The following is a 14,466-nucleotide window of genomic DNA, read 5'->3' as shown; positions in this document are numbered from 1 at the left end:
TAGGAAGCGAGAATGCCTAACCCCCAGGCTAAGCTCGGGCCGCAGCAGACCTTCTGGCCCCGGGTAGGGCTGGGAGGCAGAGCCCAGCGCGCGCAGCCGCGCCCTCCTAGCCCGGCGGCGGCGGGAGCGGAGCTCGCGGTGTGGCCTGGGCCTCGGCGCGCGCCGTAGCGGCGGGCCCGGTGAGGCGGGGCTCCGAGCCAACCCCGCCCCCTCCCGCGGCTACGGCGTGGAGCTGCGAACGGTCTGGCCCTGTGGTTCCTTGGTTCATCCCTGCTGGCCGGTGATCATGGGACAGGAGCCGCGCACGCTGCCGCCCTCTCCTAACTGGTACTGTGCCCGATGCAGCGATGCCGTGCCCGGGGGCCTCTTCGGCTTCGCAGCGCGGACCTCCGTCTTCCTTGTCCGCGTGGGCCCGAGCGCTGGCGCGATCCCTGGGACGCCCCCATTTCGAGGTAAGTCCCTACCTCTGGGCCCCCGCCTTCCTGCCCTCCTTGGGTTCGCCGGAGGCGCCGAGTGGGCTTTTCTAGCTACCCTTCTCTACAGATGGGGAAACTGAGGCCCAGGTAGGCAGAAGATGCTTATGGTCACTAGGCTGAGTTGCGTCCGCGTCTCCAAGATTGAGCTACACCACGTTGTGGCTGAGCGGTCCCGCCTCCTGGGGCTCTCACGTAGGACCGCTCGCTCACTGAAGTTATCCCTTGCTAGACGCAGGCATTTATAACATTTATGGCCTCCCTCCCCCACGCAGCGCGCTCGGGCCCCCTAGGAGCCTTCCTGGGTTTAGGGGCTGCCTACAGCTCCAGGCCCTAAGCAAGATCCTGGAAATACATACTTGTTTCTGTAAGACGAATGAGTTGAGGCAGATGCTTTCAGGCTCCAAACTAGGTTTTGATTATGCCTTGGGATATGGCAAGCCAGGTATTTATTATTTCCCAGATGACCTCTGGCCATATCTAAATAAGAATCACTTTTACATTCTTCACTTGAGCCACTCTTCAGAACATCAGGGGATATCAGCAGCATTTTACGGTTGAAAAGAGCGAGGCTCAAGGAGATAAAGTGAGTGGGCTGAAGTCTTGTGGCAGAGCCAGAACCAGAACTTGGGATTTCTGATTGGAGTGCCTGGATATTTTTGTTGTACCACAGGATAAGTGAGGTCCCGCTCATCTAACAACAGTATGATTCTGCCCCAAATCTTAGGTAGCACTCTAACCTGAAGTCTGGTTTTGCTTGAAGTCATAGGGGAGTTGGTGGGACACACCGAAAGGGTCTCTGGCTTCACGTTTTCTCATCACCCGGGTCAATACCACCTCTGTGCCACCAGCTCTGATGATGGAACTGTGAAAATCTGGGATGTAGAGACAAAAACAGTTGTGACAGAACATGCTCTCCATCAGGTATCGTGGCTTCCGGGTTTCTCGGACCGTTATTATGTATCTGCTGGGGGTTTTTGTTTCAAGCGCACTAGCTCACCTGTGCAGGTTAACTTATAATTAAGCTCACTAATTGGGTGAGAAGCTCTATATTGCAAGATGCCTCAAAACTTTTTTGGAAGGAGATACATATAAACCAGAGGTCAGCAAACTACAGTGCTGACTGTTTTGCTAATTGTTGTATTGGAATGCGGCTACAGTCATTTAAGTATCGGCCGCTTGCATACTACAGCGGCAGAGTTGAGTAGTTGTACCAGAGACGGTATGGCTGACAAAGTCTAAAATAGCTACTGTCTGGTTCTTTACATGAAAAAGACTCCTGATATAAACTGTAAATGAGTGAATAAAACTTGTTTCTAAACCAGATGATTACTTGATAAACCTGCCTTTTGAAAGAATGTGGAAAAGGAAAAGACTCACTTAGTTAGAACTTTGCATTAAGCTATTAAAGGAAGAAATGTTTTTAAATGGTTCTTTGATCCTTAGGAGCTTAAATTCTTCTACCATTTGGTTACGGTATCCTTGGTATACAAGTGGTACTCACTATTTATTAAGTACCTATCAATGTGCCTAATATTATACAGGTTAAAAACAAAGTATTCAGCACTGACAAATGAGAAGCAAATGTATTTTTGTTTTGTTTTAAAGCATACAATATCAGCATTGCATTGGTCTCCTCAAGTAAAGGATTTAATAGTATCTGGAGATGAAAAAGGAGTAGTTTTCTGTTACTGGCTTAACAGAAATGACAGCCAGCACCTCTTTATAGAACCCAGGACAATTTTCTGTCTTACTTGCTCACCTCATCATGAAGATTTAGTAGCCATTGGGTAAGTACTTATCATCTGTTCTGATAATTTATTTTTGTTAATGAGCATATTTTGCATTTGCTTTGTCTTCTCCTGCCTCTTTTATTCCTCAGAGGAAGCCATTTGTAGGTATTAACCACTCCCTGAGCCCTTGGTATCCTTTATTCCTGTGACTTCCAGGTCCTTACTATTTCTCTCACTCTCTGTTTTTATTTCTTTAGTTTCTACAGTAATGTACTTTCCTCATTCTTCACATCTGATTTCTTCAGTCAGCCTCCAAATGTAGGAAATACCCTCTTCCCCCCTTTCCCTCTCTCAGATACTTGCTCCTGGAGATAACATGTACTCCTGGAGTGTCAGAGGGCTCAGCTCTGTCCCGGTGTCAGCCCTCTGTGTGGATTGGGAGAGTAGCCTGGCATTGGGCTCTCTGCCTCCACCTCGATCACCAAGGTTGTTTCACATAAACTGCCTGAGTGGGCACCCCCCTTTCCCTCACCACTCCATCTACTGCTCTCCCAAAGATGTCTTTTCACTTTAGTTTGAAGATTTGACATAAGCTCTAGAATGTTGGGGGAGAAAGTCTGGCTGGAGTGGATTCAAGAAACTGGGGGTCTGTAGTCAAGATACACATGGAGACTTTTGTTTGTTGTACAAATGTGCATAGACATGAAGCCAGAGGAGGTATGTGGGCGTTAAGGGAATACTAAATGGAAGATGATAAGGCATGTGTTTCTGTTGATGGAAGAGGAAGAGTTGGCCGCACAGATAAATGGTGATAAATACAGAAGTGATACTGAGAAGTCAAGGGGGGATTAGATCCGATCACAAGGAGAAAGGACAAGTGAGAATATGGAAACAGGTGCAGGTAGGTTTGTCGATGTGGTTGGAAGAGGAGGGTGTTTCATTCTGATGGCTTCTGATTTTCTCCATGAGGCATAAATCAGAAAGGTAGAGTCAAGCTCAAAGTGGGTCTGGGAGCATGCAGGAAGATGTGAAAATAGTCATCTCAGAGATTGGGAAAACGAGCTTACTGAGGGAGATTGTAGGTCCAGTGGTCCCTGTTGAGTGCCAAGCTATGGATCAAAGTCATGAATTCAAAGTAAACTATTCAAACTGATTGAGAAAGGGTATGGTTGGATTTGACAAGGTTTGGGGTTTTGTGGAGTAAATTGCTGAGAGAGACAGGACAAAAGGAGCTAAGGGTGTTTTTAAAGGAGTGATTATAATGATGGATGGTGCAATCTGCGGCCTGAGGGAAAGGACAGGAAGACAGGTGTGGATGTGTAATAATGAAAACAGGAGTCTGTGGATGGGTGGTCTGCTGGGTGAAGTGGGAGCAATGTTGCAGTGGGGGCACTAGAAAGGGAGCAGAATGGGTAGTAGGCAGGGGTCAGAGAAGGTTGAATCAAACTGACCTTGAAAGACAGGCAAAAATTCACAAGAAAAGAAATATTTCAGGTAGAAGGAACTGCACATTCAGACACAGGATTGAATCAGAACGATTTGTTTTTAGAGGCTCTTCAAAATGGTGATCATTCCCTGAAGGGCTGATTAAAATTACAGAACAGCTTGATCACTTGACTATTAGGTTGTAAAACATGATGGTTTTCGAAGTCCACGTCTGCAAAGATTGATATACGATTTCTTTTCTTTTCTTTTTTTTTTTTTTAATAAAGCTGTAGTGGGGGCGCCTGGGTGGCTCAGCCGTTAAGCGTCTGCCTTCAGCTCAGGTCATGATCCCAGGGTCCTGGGATCGAGCCCCACATCAGGCTCCCTGCTCGTGGGGAAGCCTGCTTCTCCCTCTCACACTCCCCTTGCTTGTGTTCCCTCTCTCACTGTCTCTCATGTCAAATAAATAAAATCTTTAAAAAAATAAAATAAAATAATAAATAAAGCTGTAGTGGGGGGAAATGTTTTTAATAAAAGGAGGAAAATAAATAGAGCTGTAATGGTGTTTTTCCCTATAGAACTATCTAGTACATAGGAGATGTAAATAGGTACAGCCACTTTGGAAAGCACTTGCGCACTTTCTAGTAAAGCGAGGATGTGCACATTTTACATCCTGGCACTTCCACTACTACGCATCAAATCAGAAATTGTTTTAAGTGTGCGTAAGATTATTAATGGCATTTTGGTTTGGTTTTGTTTGTAATAGCCAAAAACGGAAGCCCTCCAAAAGAGAAACTGAATAGACATGTGCCATCTTCACACAATGAAGTGCTATCCAGTAGTGCAAGTGACTGACTGGGAACCAGAGTTACATGCATCAGCATGGATGACTCACTAACAATAAGTGAAAATAACAAGCTACAGAAAAACAGACCGCATGACACCATTTATAATATGAAGCTTTAAAATCTACAGAATCATTTTCCATCATCTTTAGGAATGTAGACAGAGAAAGGCTAGGAATGATGGAACAGAATATTCACAAATAGCAGTTTACCTCTGGGGAAGAGAGGGAGAGAGGTTTTGATTGGAGTGGGTTATACAAAGGACTTCAACCATATCGGTAATTGGGTTTTTTTCCCCTTAAGTAGGTTGGTGGACTTCTTTATGTGTATGAAGTACTTCGTCTTTTTTGTTTAAAAGCTATTAGAATTTCTCAGTGTCCTCTGAATTAAAAAAATGATAGTCTTGGAATATCCAGATCTAGAAGCTACAGTACTACTTAGCTTTTGTTAAGTTCATAGTTAGAAAAACAGGATCATTTGTAAAAAAGGGGGGAGGTGTAAGTGTGTTAGGACACATTCATCTCTAATCAGAGGGATTGCTGGGCCCCACAAATAACCATTCTTCTGGAAGTTCCCTTCGAACACTCTATGAGCTTTATGCCAGGCAATGTATGCTTTATTAGTGCCAAGAGTTTGATTGGAGGGCCAGGGGGACCAAGTGTCAGGAAACAGAAAATGAACATTTTAGAAAAAGGACAAAACAAGATTATTTCTTGCTTGCTTCCCTTCTCCCTCATCCCAAATACACTTACCTTTAGGAGTGCACAATAATAATTCCTAATCCAAAATGTTTACTGTTCTGTCTTCATTTTTCAATATTTCTAACTCTTGTTTTTTAGCTACAAGGATGGCATAGTGGTTATAATTGACATCAGTAAGAAAGGAGAAGTTATTCACAGGCTTCGAGGCCACGATGATGAGATCCACTCCATAGCCTGGTGTCCCCTGCCTGGTGAAGACTGTTTATCCATAAATCAAGAGGAAAATTCAGGTAGAGATGATTTAAGAGGGTTGAGTACTCCTCAGACCTAAGGAACAATGTGGGTAAACCTGTATCATTTGAATTACATTCAAAACTTTAGGTTTTACAGATCAGATCTATAAGCATAATAGCTAAGTTTTAAGAACTTTGCAAACTAGTTTTTCTTTGACAAGTTCATGTTTCATATAAATTAACAACAAAATGACCATCTCTACCCTAGAAGAACCTGAAATTCCCAATGGTAAAGTTATAGCACAAACTCCAGTAACAAAAGGCTGCTACTTAGCCACTGGAAGCAAAGATCAGACCATTCGAATCTGGAGCTGCTCTCGAGGCCGAGGTAAGATTGATGTTTGATGTTTCTTTTGTGATATAACCTATAGTGATTGGTGGAAGTAGAAACTTTTTTATTGTGTCTTGTTATCCTCAGAGTGTGTCATCTGCCAGAAGGCACTTCTTTACTTTTCTATCCAGCGCTCCCCCCAGTCTGACTTCGGTTTTGGAGATGAGGGTTTCTGATGCATTCATAGAAGGGGCACTGTTTGTCAAAGAAGGCAAGATGGTTGTTACAAAGATAGAAATACTGGAACTTAATAGCAAGGCCTGAATCAGAGAAATGGAAAAGAGCTAGAGGTTTTAATGCAAAAATGCAGGATAAATAATATATACCCAGTGTAGAAGTACGTGTTTAAATTTTAAAGCTCAGTCTATCCAAACTACGGGGACCCTCAGTCCTTCATGTTTCCCAAGCCTCTCTCTTTGAACAGAACTTTCACCTTCAGTTTACAAACTGAGAGGGAAGAGTGGACGTGAGTGACCTTCATAATAAAAATTGAGCCTTTCTCCTTAGAGCAGTCTTCTTTCTCCACTTTATTTAAAAGCCATGAAAGTTTTATCATCTTATCCAAGTGGAGTAATGCATATAAAGCAAATAGCACAGTGCTGGCACATAGTTATAGCTTAGTCCGTGGTAACTAATAGTGTAATTCTGGAAAATAGAATTTTTTAAAGAATTGTGGGCTGCTTTTGGACATACTACAGCTGATCCTCCCAAATGGGGACAACATTAGTCCAAGAATCCCTCCAGAAGGGTAATCTCTAAGCTTATGGTTGTTTAGTACAACGGTTTTCAATTCTAGTCATGCAGCAAAATCACCTGGAGAGTTTCTGGAAAATGTGAGTACCTGGACCCCACCTCAAATCTACTGAATCAGAATCTCTAGGAGTTGGGCCCTCGCATATATATTTTTAGAGGCTCCACCAGTGAGTCGTTCTGATACATAATAGGGATTAAGGACCACTGGTGAGTAGCATGTCAGGGGCGGAGGGACTTCTCAGGTTGACTGCTGTATTTGTCCCTTCTTTTGGCTTTCTTGCCAGAAGAAGGGATCCCACTCTTTGTCCTGCCAACTTTGGAGAATCTTGAGTTGTGTTACCACCTGGGTTCACAGTTCAGTTGAAACCTCATTTTCCCAGACAGACAGTATTCTTAATGTGCTTAGGTTGCCAGAACAGCCTGTAAAAGCTTGTTTCACTTAAAACTCTGTATAGGGGCGCCTGGGTGGCACAGCGGTTAAGCGTCTGCCTTTGGCTCAGGGCGTGATCCTGGCGTTATGGGATCGAGCCCCACATCAGGCTCTTCTGCTAGAGCCTGCTTCTTCCACTCTCCCTGCTTGTGTTCCCTCTCTCGCTGGCTGTCTCTATCTCTGTCAAATAAATAAATAAAATCTTTAAAAAAAAAAATAAATAAATAAATAAATAAAACTCCGTATAATAACGTTTCCATGAGGAAATGAGGTCTGAATTCTAAGTAACCAAACTAAAAGACTTTTGAACCGCAAACTGTGTTGTGAACTGCTGGGGACTTCATGTGTGTAGTTTCACTGTCTTGAGCACCCACTGACCTTCTTTTAATCTGCAGGGGTGATGATTTTGAAATTACCCTTTCTGAAGAGAAGAGGAGGGGGTATAGACCCAACTATTAAAGAACGCCTTTGGTTGACACTCCATTGGCCCAAGGATCAACCAACACAGCTGGTATCCAGCTGTTTTGGGTAAGTCTCTTTTTGGTCATGCCCTCTCTGACATATTTTGTTTTCCGCTATAGCTTGAGGAATTCCTAGGTTTCTCTTTCTAGACACGGAAGATGGAAAAAGCAATGGTTAAGGCTTATATTATCATGGGCCATTTGTAATGGAAAAACCATGAGACAAATTCCTATGCTGTCTAATAATAGCACTGAGAAAAAAAATCCAGTAAGTATAGCCTGGTGGTTCACAGCGTGGACTCTGAAGTCAGGCAGAACTACATTTCAGATTCAGTGTCTTAACTTCTGTGTGTTCATGAGCATGACCCTTTACTCTCAGCTTCAGTTACTTCATATGTAAAACAGGGAGCTCACAGGATTTCCTGTCTCTTAGGGTGATTATAGCCATTCACTGAACAAACTGTATTGAGTACTGGCTTCTAGGTGCAGACAAGGGCCTTGCTTTTAAATGAAATGACAGTTAAAGCTTATAAAAATCCCCCCCACAGGGCCCTACCTCCCCCACACTGTCCCAAAAAAGAGAGGGTATGTCATAAAGCTTTGGGGCTGTGCAAATTATGGTGGCATTTTACAATTAAAGCTGTTAGGAAAATCTGCTGAAAGGTAGTGCAGTATAATCACGTCATTCAAAAAGAATGCAGGACCATAGTGAAGTACTCTTCCTACCTCTATCTTCTCGAGCGACTAGATTCCCTTCCCCAGGGGCAATGAGTGACTCCTTGTTTTTGTGTGTGTTCTTCTGGGCTGCTTTGTGCCTATGCAGTTTCTTCTCCTTAAAAGAAAATTAGCAAATTATTTTGCAACGGAGGGCCCCTACTCTCTGTCCCCAGATCACTTGTTTTCAGATTGCTTGTGAAAGAACTTGTTCTCAGATTGCGTGTTTTTCCTTCACAGAGGCGAGCTGTTGCTGTGGGATCTCACTCAGTCTTGGAGACGGAAATATACCCTCTTTAGTGCTTCATCAGAAGGGCAGAATCATTCAAGAATTGTATTTAATTTATGCCCTTTACAAACTGAGGATGACAAACAGCTGCTGCTTTCCACATCAATGGATAGAGATGTAAGAACTGCTTATTTTGCATTCAGCATTGTAGAGCGGTGATTTATGACTTGGATGTGATTAGGGGGCTTTTCAAACCATCCGTCAGTTCTCATGCCCCACCTTAGACCCCCGAGCCGAGCAGACCAATCTCAGAGTTACTGTTACTGATCAGCACTAACTTTGTCAACAGCAGAGAGTTTGGGGAAAGGTGAGGAACCACCAAGATGCCTTTTCGTTAAAGCAGATATGATAAAGAATTGTAGATGTGTCCAGGGAAGGATGTGTGAGATCATCATGCTTTGGCTTTAAAATATCCTTGTCTATAGTTTAGGTAGAGAAACATCTGCTCTTGGTGAAGTCTCCAAGAGAGAATTGGCTTAATAGAGTCTATGACTATTGTTATGCAGTTAAGCTAGGCCTATTTGATACACTGTTTTCTCCCAAGCCCCTCTGTTAAACAAGTGAAGATTAAATATGTAGCACTCCCCTTCCCCTGGGTATAAGATATTTTGCTTTTTGAGGAATTCCTAGGTTTCTCTTTCTAGTGCCCTGAGGCCATCTTCATTCTTAGTTAGGGTTCGCCAAATGAGGAGATTACCAATGCTATAATACAGTAGGAGTGGGAACGCCAGTGGACTTTGGGAAGTGGGAGGCCTGGGTCGGGTTTATTCACTGTGTGACCTCGAATTCACTTGCCATCTCTTAGATGGATTCTAAGGTCCTTTGAGCTCTACAGTTTATTACTTTTTTTTCTAAGAGACACTTTTTCCAATACCTACTGGAATAGTTAAAAAATTATATTATTCTTACCCATTCTTTGAGTCCATGCTATTTGAGATGTTCATTCTTTTTCCAGTTTCTCTGATCTTTTTTTATATTTAGACCCTAATCCTTGATTTTTTCAGGTAAAATGTTGGGACATGGCCACCCTCGAGTGCTGCTGGACCCTACCTTCCCTCGGTGGGTTTGCCTATAGCCTGGCTTTCTCTCCTGTGGACATGGGCTGTTTGGCCATAGGCGTTGGGGATGGTATGATCCGTGTATGGAATACACTCTCCATCAAGAACAACTATGATGTGAAAAATTTTTGGCAGGGTGTCAAGTCCAAGGTTACAGCGGTAAGGATGATTTCTTTGAGCTTGCTCTGAACTTTTTTCCAAATAAGTAATTCTTGTAGTAAGAAATTAAAAATGACCTGGATATGCATTCATAGAAGATACATTTAAGTTATAATATAAACACATATTGAAATTTTATCAAACTATTAAAAATGATAATGTGTCTCCTTCTTTGATGTGGAAAGGTGATGATTCGTGAAAAATGAAAATTACAAAACGTGAAATGCAGATTACATAACAATATATAGATGTTTTTTGTTTTTCTCTATTTAGTCTAAAAGCAATAAATGTTTGGTTAAAAGAAAAACCATACAGAATTGTTAAATCACTATGTTGTACACCTGAAACGAATATAACATTGTATGTCAACTATACTTCAATAAAAAAATAATAACAGGGATGCCTAGGTGGCGTAGTTGGTTAAGTGTCTGACTCTTGGTTTCAGCTTGGTTTCAGTTTAGGGTCATGGGATCGAGCCCCATGCAGGGACTCAGCGCTCATTCCGGAGCCTGCTTGAGAGTCTCTCTTTCTCTCAAATAAATAAATCTTTAAAAAAAAAAACAATAAAATAATAACAATATAAAGAGAAAAAAAAAAGCCAAACTGTACAGAAGTGTAGAACACAAAAAATTTTCCTACCCTCCACTCTATTCTCCCACTTCTATAATGCAGAGAACCACTGTTGCAAATTAATAGAATCCTATTTTCTAAACTGTTATGCACTCTTTTATCCCCACTCAACAGTGTATCGTGCACATCATTTAAATGTTTGAACCTATTTTTGTTTTTTTCAACTGTATATATTTAACTTTATTCACAAAAAATATCTGGAAAGATACAAAATTGGCAATGGGGTGTTTCAGATGGTGGGATTACCAGTGACTTTTACTTTGTTTCAATGCTTTGTTTCTTTTAAATAATGAGAATTTGTTACTTTTAAAATTAGAAGATACCAAGGGCAAGAAAGTTGTCCATTTGAATGCTTGAAGGATAACCTAACAGTTCCTTTAACAGTATGCCCCTTTCCTCATATGTTTTGTAGCTGTGCTGGCATCCAACCAAGGAAGGCTGTTTAGCTTTTGGGACTGATGATGGGAAAGTGGGATTGTATGACACCTACTCCAACAAGTAAGAAATAGAAGATTGTTTGGCCCACTGACCATAGTGTCATTGATGGAGTTAATTTTGATTCATAAACCTGGATATACATCAGAATTGGCCTGGGAAACATCTTTAAGATACTGGCTGTGAGACAGGCTTACAACTTGGAATTTTATTTTTAAAGAAAATTTTCAGGTGATAGTGGTTCAGCCTGTCTGATCTGTGGTTACCACAAAAATAAACCATTTGCTTTTGTTTTCCTTCAGCTTTTCTTACAGAAGTTTTCAGGTATCCATGAACATTGAAAACCTAGTACAAAGAACAGCCCTGTGCCTTCCAACTAGACTCACCAGTTGTTAACATTTTGCCATATCTGCCGTATCTTTGCACACTTAAAATTAACAGTAATTCCATAATATGATCTAACATCCAGTCCATATACAAATTTCTTCAGTTGAGCCAAGAATGTTTTTCCTAGCTATTTTTTTTTCAAATTCATTTCAACTAGGGTTCAACACATTGCATTTTGTTAGGTCTCTTTAGTCTCTCTTATTCTAGAAGGGCACCTCCACTTCTTTCCATAACATTGTCTTTTCAGCTTGAAGATTCCAGATAAGTTTTTGGTGAGAATATTCTACATTTTGGACTTACCTAGTTATTTCTTTGTGGTGATTTCTAACTCATTTCAGTATTCCCCATTTTCCCTATAAGCTAGAAGTTATATTTAGAGCTTCATTGTCCATTCTATAGTCTTTAGCCACAGGTGACTAATGGGATGTGCTGTAGTGTAAATACACTCCAGAGTTCACTTCAAAAATGTAAGATATTTCAATAATTATTTTATTTTGATATTTTAAAAAATAATACTTCTGTATACTGAGCTAAATAAAATATACTGTTAAAATTCAATTTCATTTCTTTCTTTTGCTTCTTTTAATGTGACTACAAGAAAGCTTTCCTAAGTGCATATGTGGCTTGTACGTATGGCTCAGTTTATGAATCTGTTGCACCCGCAGCTATCCTAGATGCTTGACTGGATTCCAGACCTATGCTGTTCACTTCGGTAGCCCCTCGTGGCTATTTACGGTTAAAATAATTAACATTAAATCAAATTAGAAGTTACATTCCTTGTTTCTCATAAGCCGTATTTCGAGTGCACAAGACCCAGTGCTTGCCTATTGAACAGCACAGCACCATTCTAGACCAGGGACTGGAGAGCCATGGCTCATGACTTAAAAATGGTTCTACCTTTATCAATTACTGGGAGAAAAAATCAAAAGACTATTTCATGACATGAAAATTAAATAGAATTCAGTGTCCACAGATGCAGCTTTATTGGAACCAGCCACGCTCATTTGTTCTCACCTTGTCAGAGGCTGCTTTCGCAGCACCAGAGCACAGTGAGAGGAGGTGTGACAGAGACCTCATGATACAAAAAGCCTGAAGTATGTACTGGCTGGCCCTTTCCAGGATAAGTTTGCCAACGCTTATTCTAGATCATTCCTTTCTACGTAAGAATTATTTACTACACTGCAGAGTTAACCTTTTTTCTATGCAATTTTTTAAGTACATAGGTAAAACCTGTATGCCCTTAGTTACCTGCATTTTTTGTTCTGCAGTTAACTCCATTTTTTAATTCTCAAAAAGTAATACACTATTTCAAAGAGGCACTGAAGAAAAGAAAACCATATTTCAATTTAAATAGCTCTGTGTCATCACAAAATTGTTGACTAATTCCATTAAATTAATATCTCTGGTTACTATAAGCTGAATATCCAAACGAACACGGACAGGTGTATAGTAGGAGGAAGGGTACTACTGTAGATAGGCTGTTAGGCAGGGTTCAGCCAGCACTACTTACTCTATTTCTTTGAGCCCAAAGAAATTGCGGTTTGTTGTCCAGAATGATAGTGATGCATATGCCAGAAACATGGAAGTAAATAAGTCAACAGCTAGTTTGGCCATAGGTTCTGGACTCCAGGAATTCTCACATCATACAGAGAACACAGTTTACAGTAAAGCTAACAGCCATCCTGCCCTTTCCTGACACCTCACATGTCATAACCACCACAGCTTTCCACATTACCCTCCAGAGCAAGTTTTCTTCACAGTCAGAAACTTTAAAATCAAACTTCTCTAAAATTTTGTCTTAGTTTAAGAATGTTAATAACAGGGTAAGCCTAAAATGACTTCTTGTCTTTTACTTGAAAGTGAGGTGGGTCCATCTGCATGATGATAATAGACGCTTAGCAGTAACCTTAGTTCTGGGCTGAACAGTTTGCATTTTCTGTCTTATTCTGTTTTTCTCTAGTTGTGATAGCCTTTATACTCCTTGTAACTACAGTAACATTAGAATATATGACATTTAAGTGAAGTGGGCAATTGGGAGGGGAGAAGAGAAAAATCCCAAACTGGCCAGACTGAGGGGGAGAGGGATAACATTTTTTTTCTGGGTAAAGTACATTTGGGACTTAATCATTTTAGTGGCAGATACCGTTATATGGTACGTTATTGAAGTGCTGGCTTCTCCACAATCAGCTATTTGGAGAAGGATACTGTTAAATTGTTTTTCTCTAGTATCAGCAACTAATAGGTAGGAACCTTTTAGAAAAAGATGGGTCTGTTTTCCACTATGCCTTCTGTTTAAATTTTTGTTTGTCATCCCCTTTCCCCCCAGACCTCCACAGATTTCTAGCACATATCACAAGAAGACTGTGTACACTTTAGCCTGGGGGCCACCACTGCCCCCCATTTCACTCGGTAAGTATCTGAGTCATTCTCTAGCAAACATGAGAGCATTCTCTTTCTTTTGGTTTAATTCTAAGATATTCAAGCTAGAAAGTCATAAATATTCTAGTATAATAACTGCTTATGCAGACTGCTGTGTCCCCCCAAGGATCCATGAGGGCAATCATAGCAGGTGATAAGTTAGAAATCACTCACGCATAATAAGAATCCCCAAACTCTAAAGCATTATTTGGTCTCTTCGAGCTGAATATTTTCATTGTGCATGTAGTTCGCTCCTGCTGGCTTCTGGTACCCAGCCTAATGTGTTTTCACTAAAATTTGCTATCACTTTTTTAATTTTATCACAATTACAATGGTATTTGACTGTATTAATGGAGTAATGTCACCTACACTTAAAGCAAACTTAGCATTCCTCAAATGATCTCTCTTCGTCATCACCGTATTCTGACCCTTTACCTCTTCTTGCTCCTTAGCCTTATCTTTATTATCCCTGAAGTGATATCCATAGTAATTGCAGTACATAGAGAAAATAATGTCAATCATCAGAACTCAAGCAGCATTGAGGTTATAGGTCATTCCTTCATTCAACAGCTGTTTATTGGTTCCTTGATTTGTGCCAGGCATAGTTCTAGCAGTCGTGAAAATAAAACTTATCCTTACAGAACCGCACAAGAACCACTGTTTGCTTCTTAAAAGTCAACAAGAGGATTGCTATAATACTAAACAAATCATTGCTTTGAGGACAGCTCCTTATAGTTAGTCATAGGAAGTGCTACAGCTCTATATATTTAAATGTCCAGAGTGGTGTGCTCATTTCTGAAAGAAAAGGTAAATTCTCATAAACATTGCGAACATGTTTTTTGATCCCAGCTTTGGCACCCATACTATTTGAATGGCAGAAGAATGTTTAAAGCAAATATGCTGTATTATAAATATTACTGTAGAATTAGTA

General features: G+C 41.0%; 1 protein-coding gene across 4 annotated transcripts in view; it reads left to right on the top strand.

The window, feature by feature from the left end:
- The first annotated feature begins 186 nt into the window (after nucleotides 1-186).
- Nucleotides 187-14,466, top strand: part of GEMIN5 (gem nuclear organelle associated protein 5) — a 40,081-nt gene continuing 25,801 nt past the window's right edge. For 2 of the 4 annotated variants that reach the window (XM_026510843.4, XM_026510842.4), the window contains exons 1-10: nucleotides 187-452; nucleotides 1,237-1,397; nucleotides 2,082-2,263; nucleotides 5,316-5,467; nucleotides 5,679-5,798; nucleotides 7,380-7,512; nucleotides 8,400-8,565; nucleotides 9,453-9,665; nucleotides 10,708-10,793; nucleotides 13,444-13,526. In XM_026510843.4, coding sequence (XP_026366628.1) covers nucleotides 287-452; nucleotides 1,237-1,397; nucleotides 2,082-2,263; nucleotides 5,316-5,467; nucleotides 5,679-5,798; nucleotides 7,380-7,512; nucleotides 8,400-8,565; nucleotides 9,453-9,665; nucleotides 10,708-10,793; nucleotides 13,444-13,526 — 1,462 coding nt within the window. In that variant the 5' untranslated portion in view covers nucleotides 187-286. The remainder of the gene's footprint in view (nucleotides 453-1,236; nucleotides 1,398-2,081; nucleotides 2,264-5,315; nucleotides 5,468-5,678; nucleotides 5,799-7,379; nucleotides 7,513-8,399; nucleotides 8,566-9,452; nucleotides 9,666-10,707; nucleotides 10,794-13,443; nucleotides 13,527-14,466) is intronic. The other 2 variants (XM_044388543.3, XM_044388542.3) reach the window with 1 other exon arrangement.

The sequence above is a fragment of the Ursus arctos genome, unplaced genomic scaffold, assembly GCF_023065955.2.
Source record: "Ursus arctos isolate Adak ecotype North America unplaced genomic scaffold, UrsArc2.0 scaffold_15, whole genome shotgun sequence".
NCBI classification, from domain to species: domain Eukaryota; kingdom Metazoa; phylum Chordata; class Mammalia; order Carnivora; family Ursidae; genus Ursus; species Ursus arctos.
The sequence above is the reverse complement of the archived record's forward strand: the minus strand, read 5'-3'. Positions and strand labels throughout refer to the sequence as shown.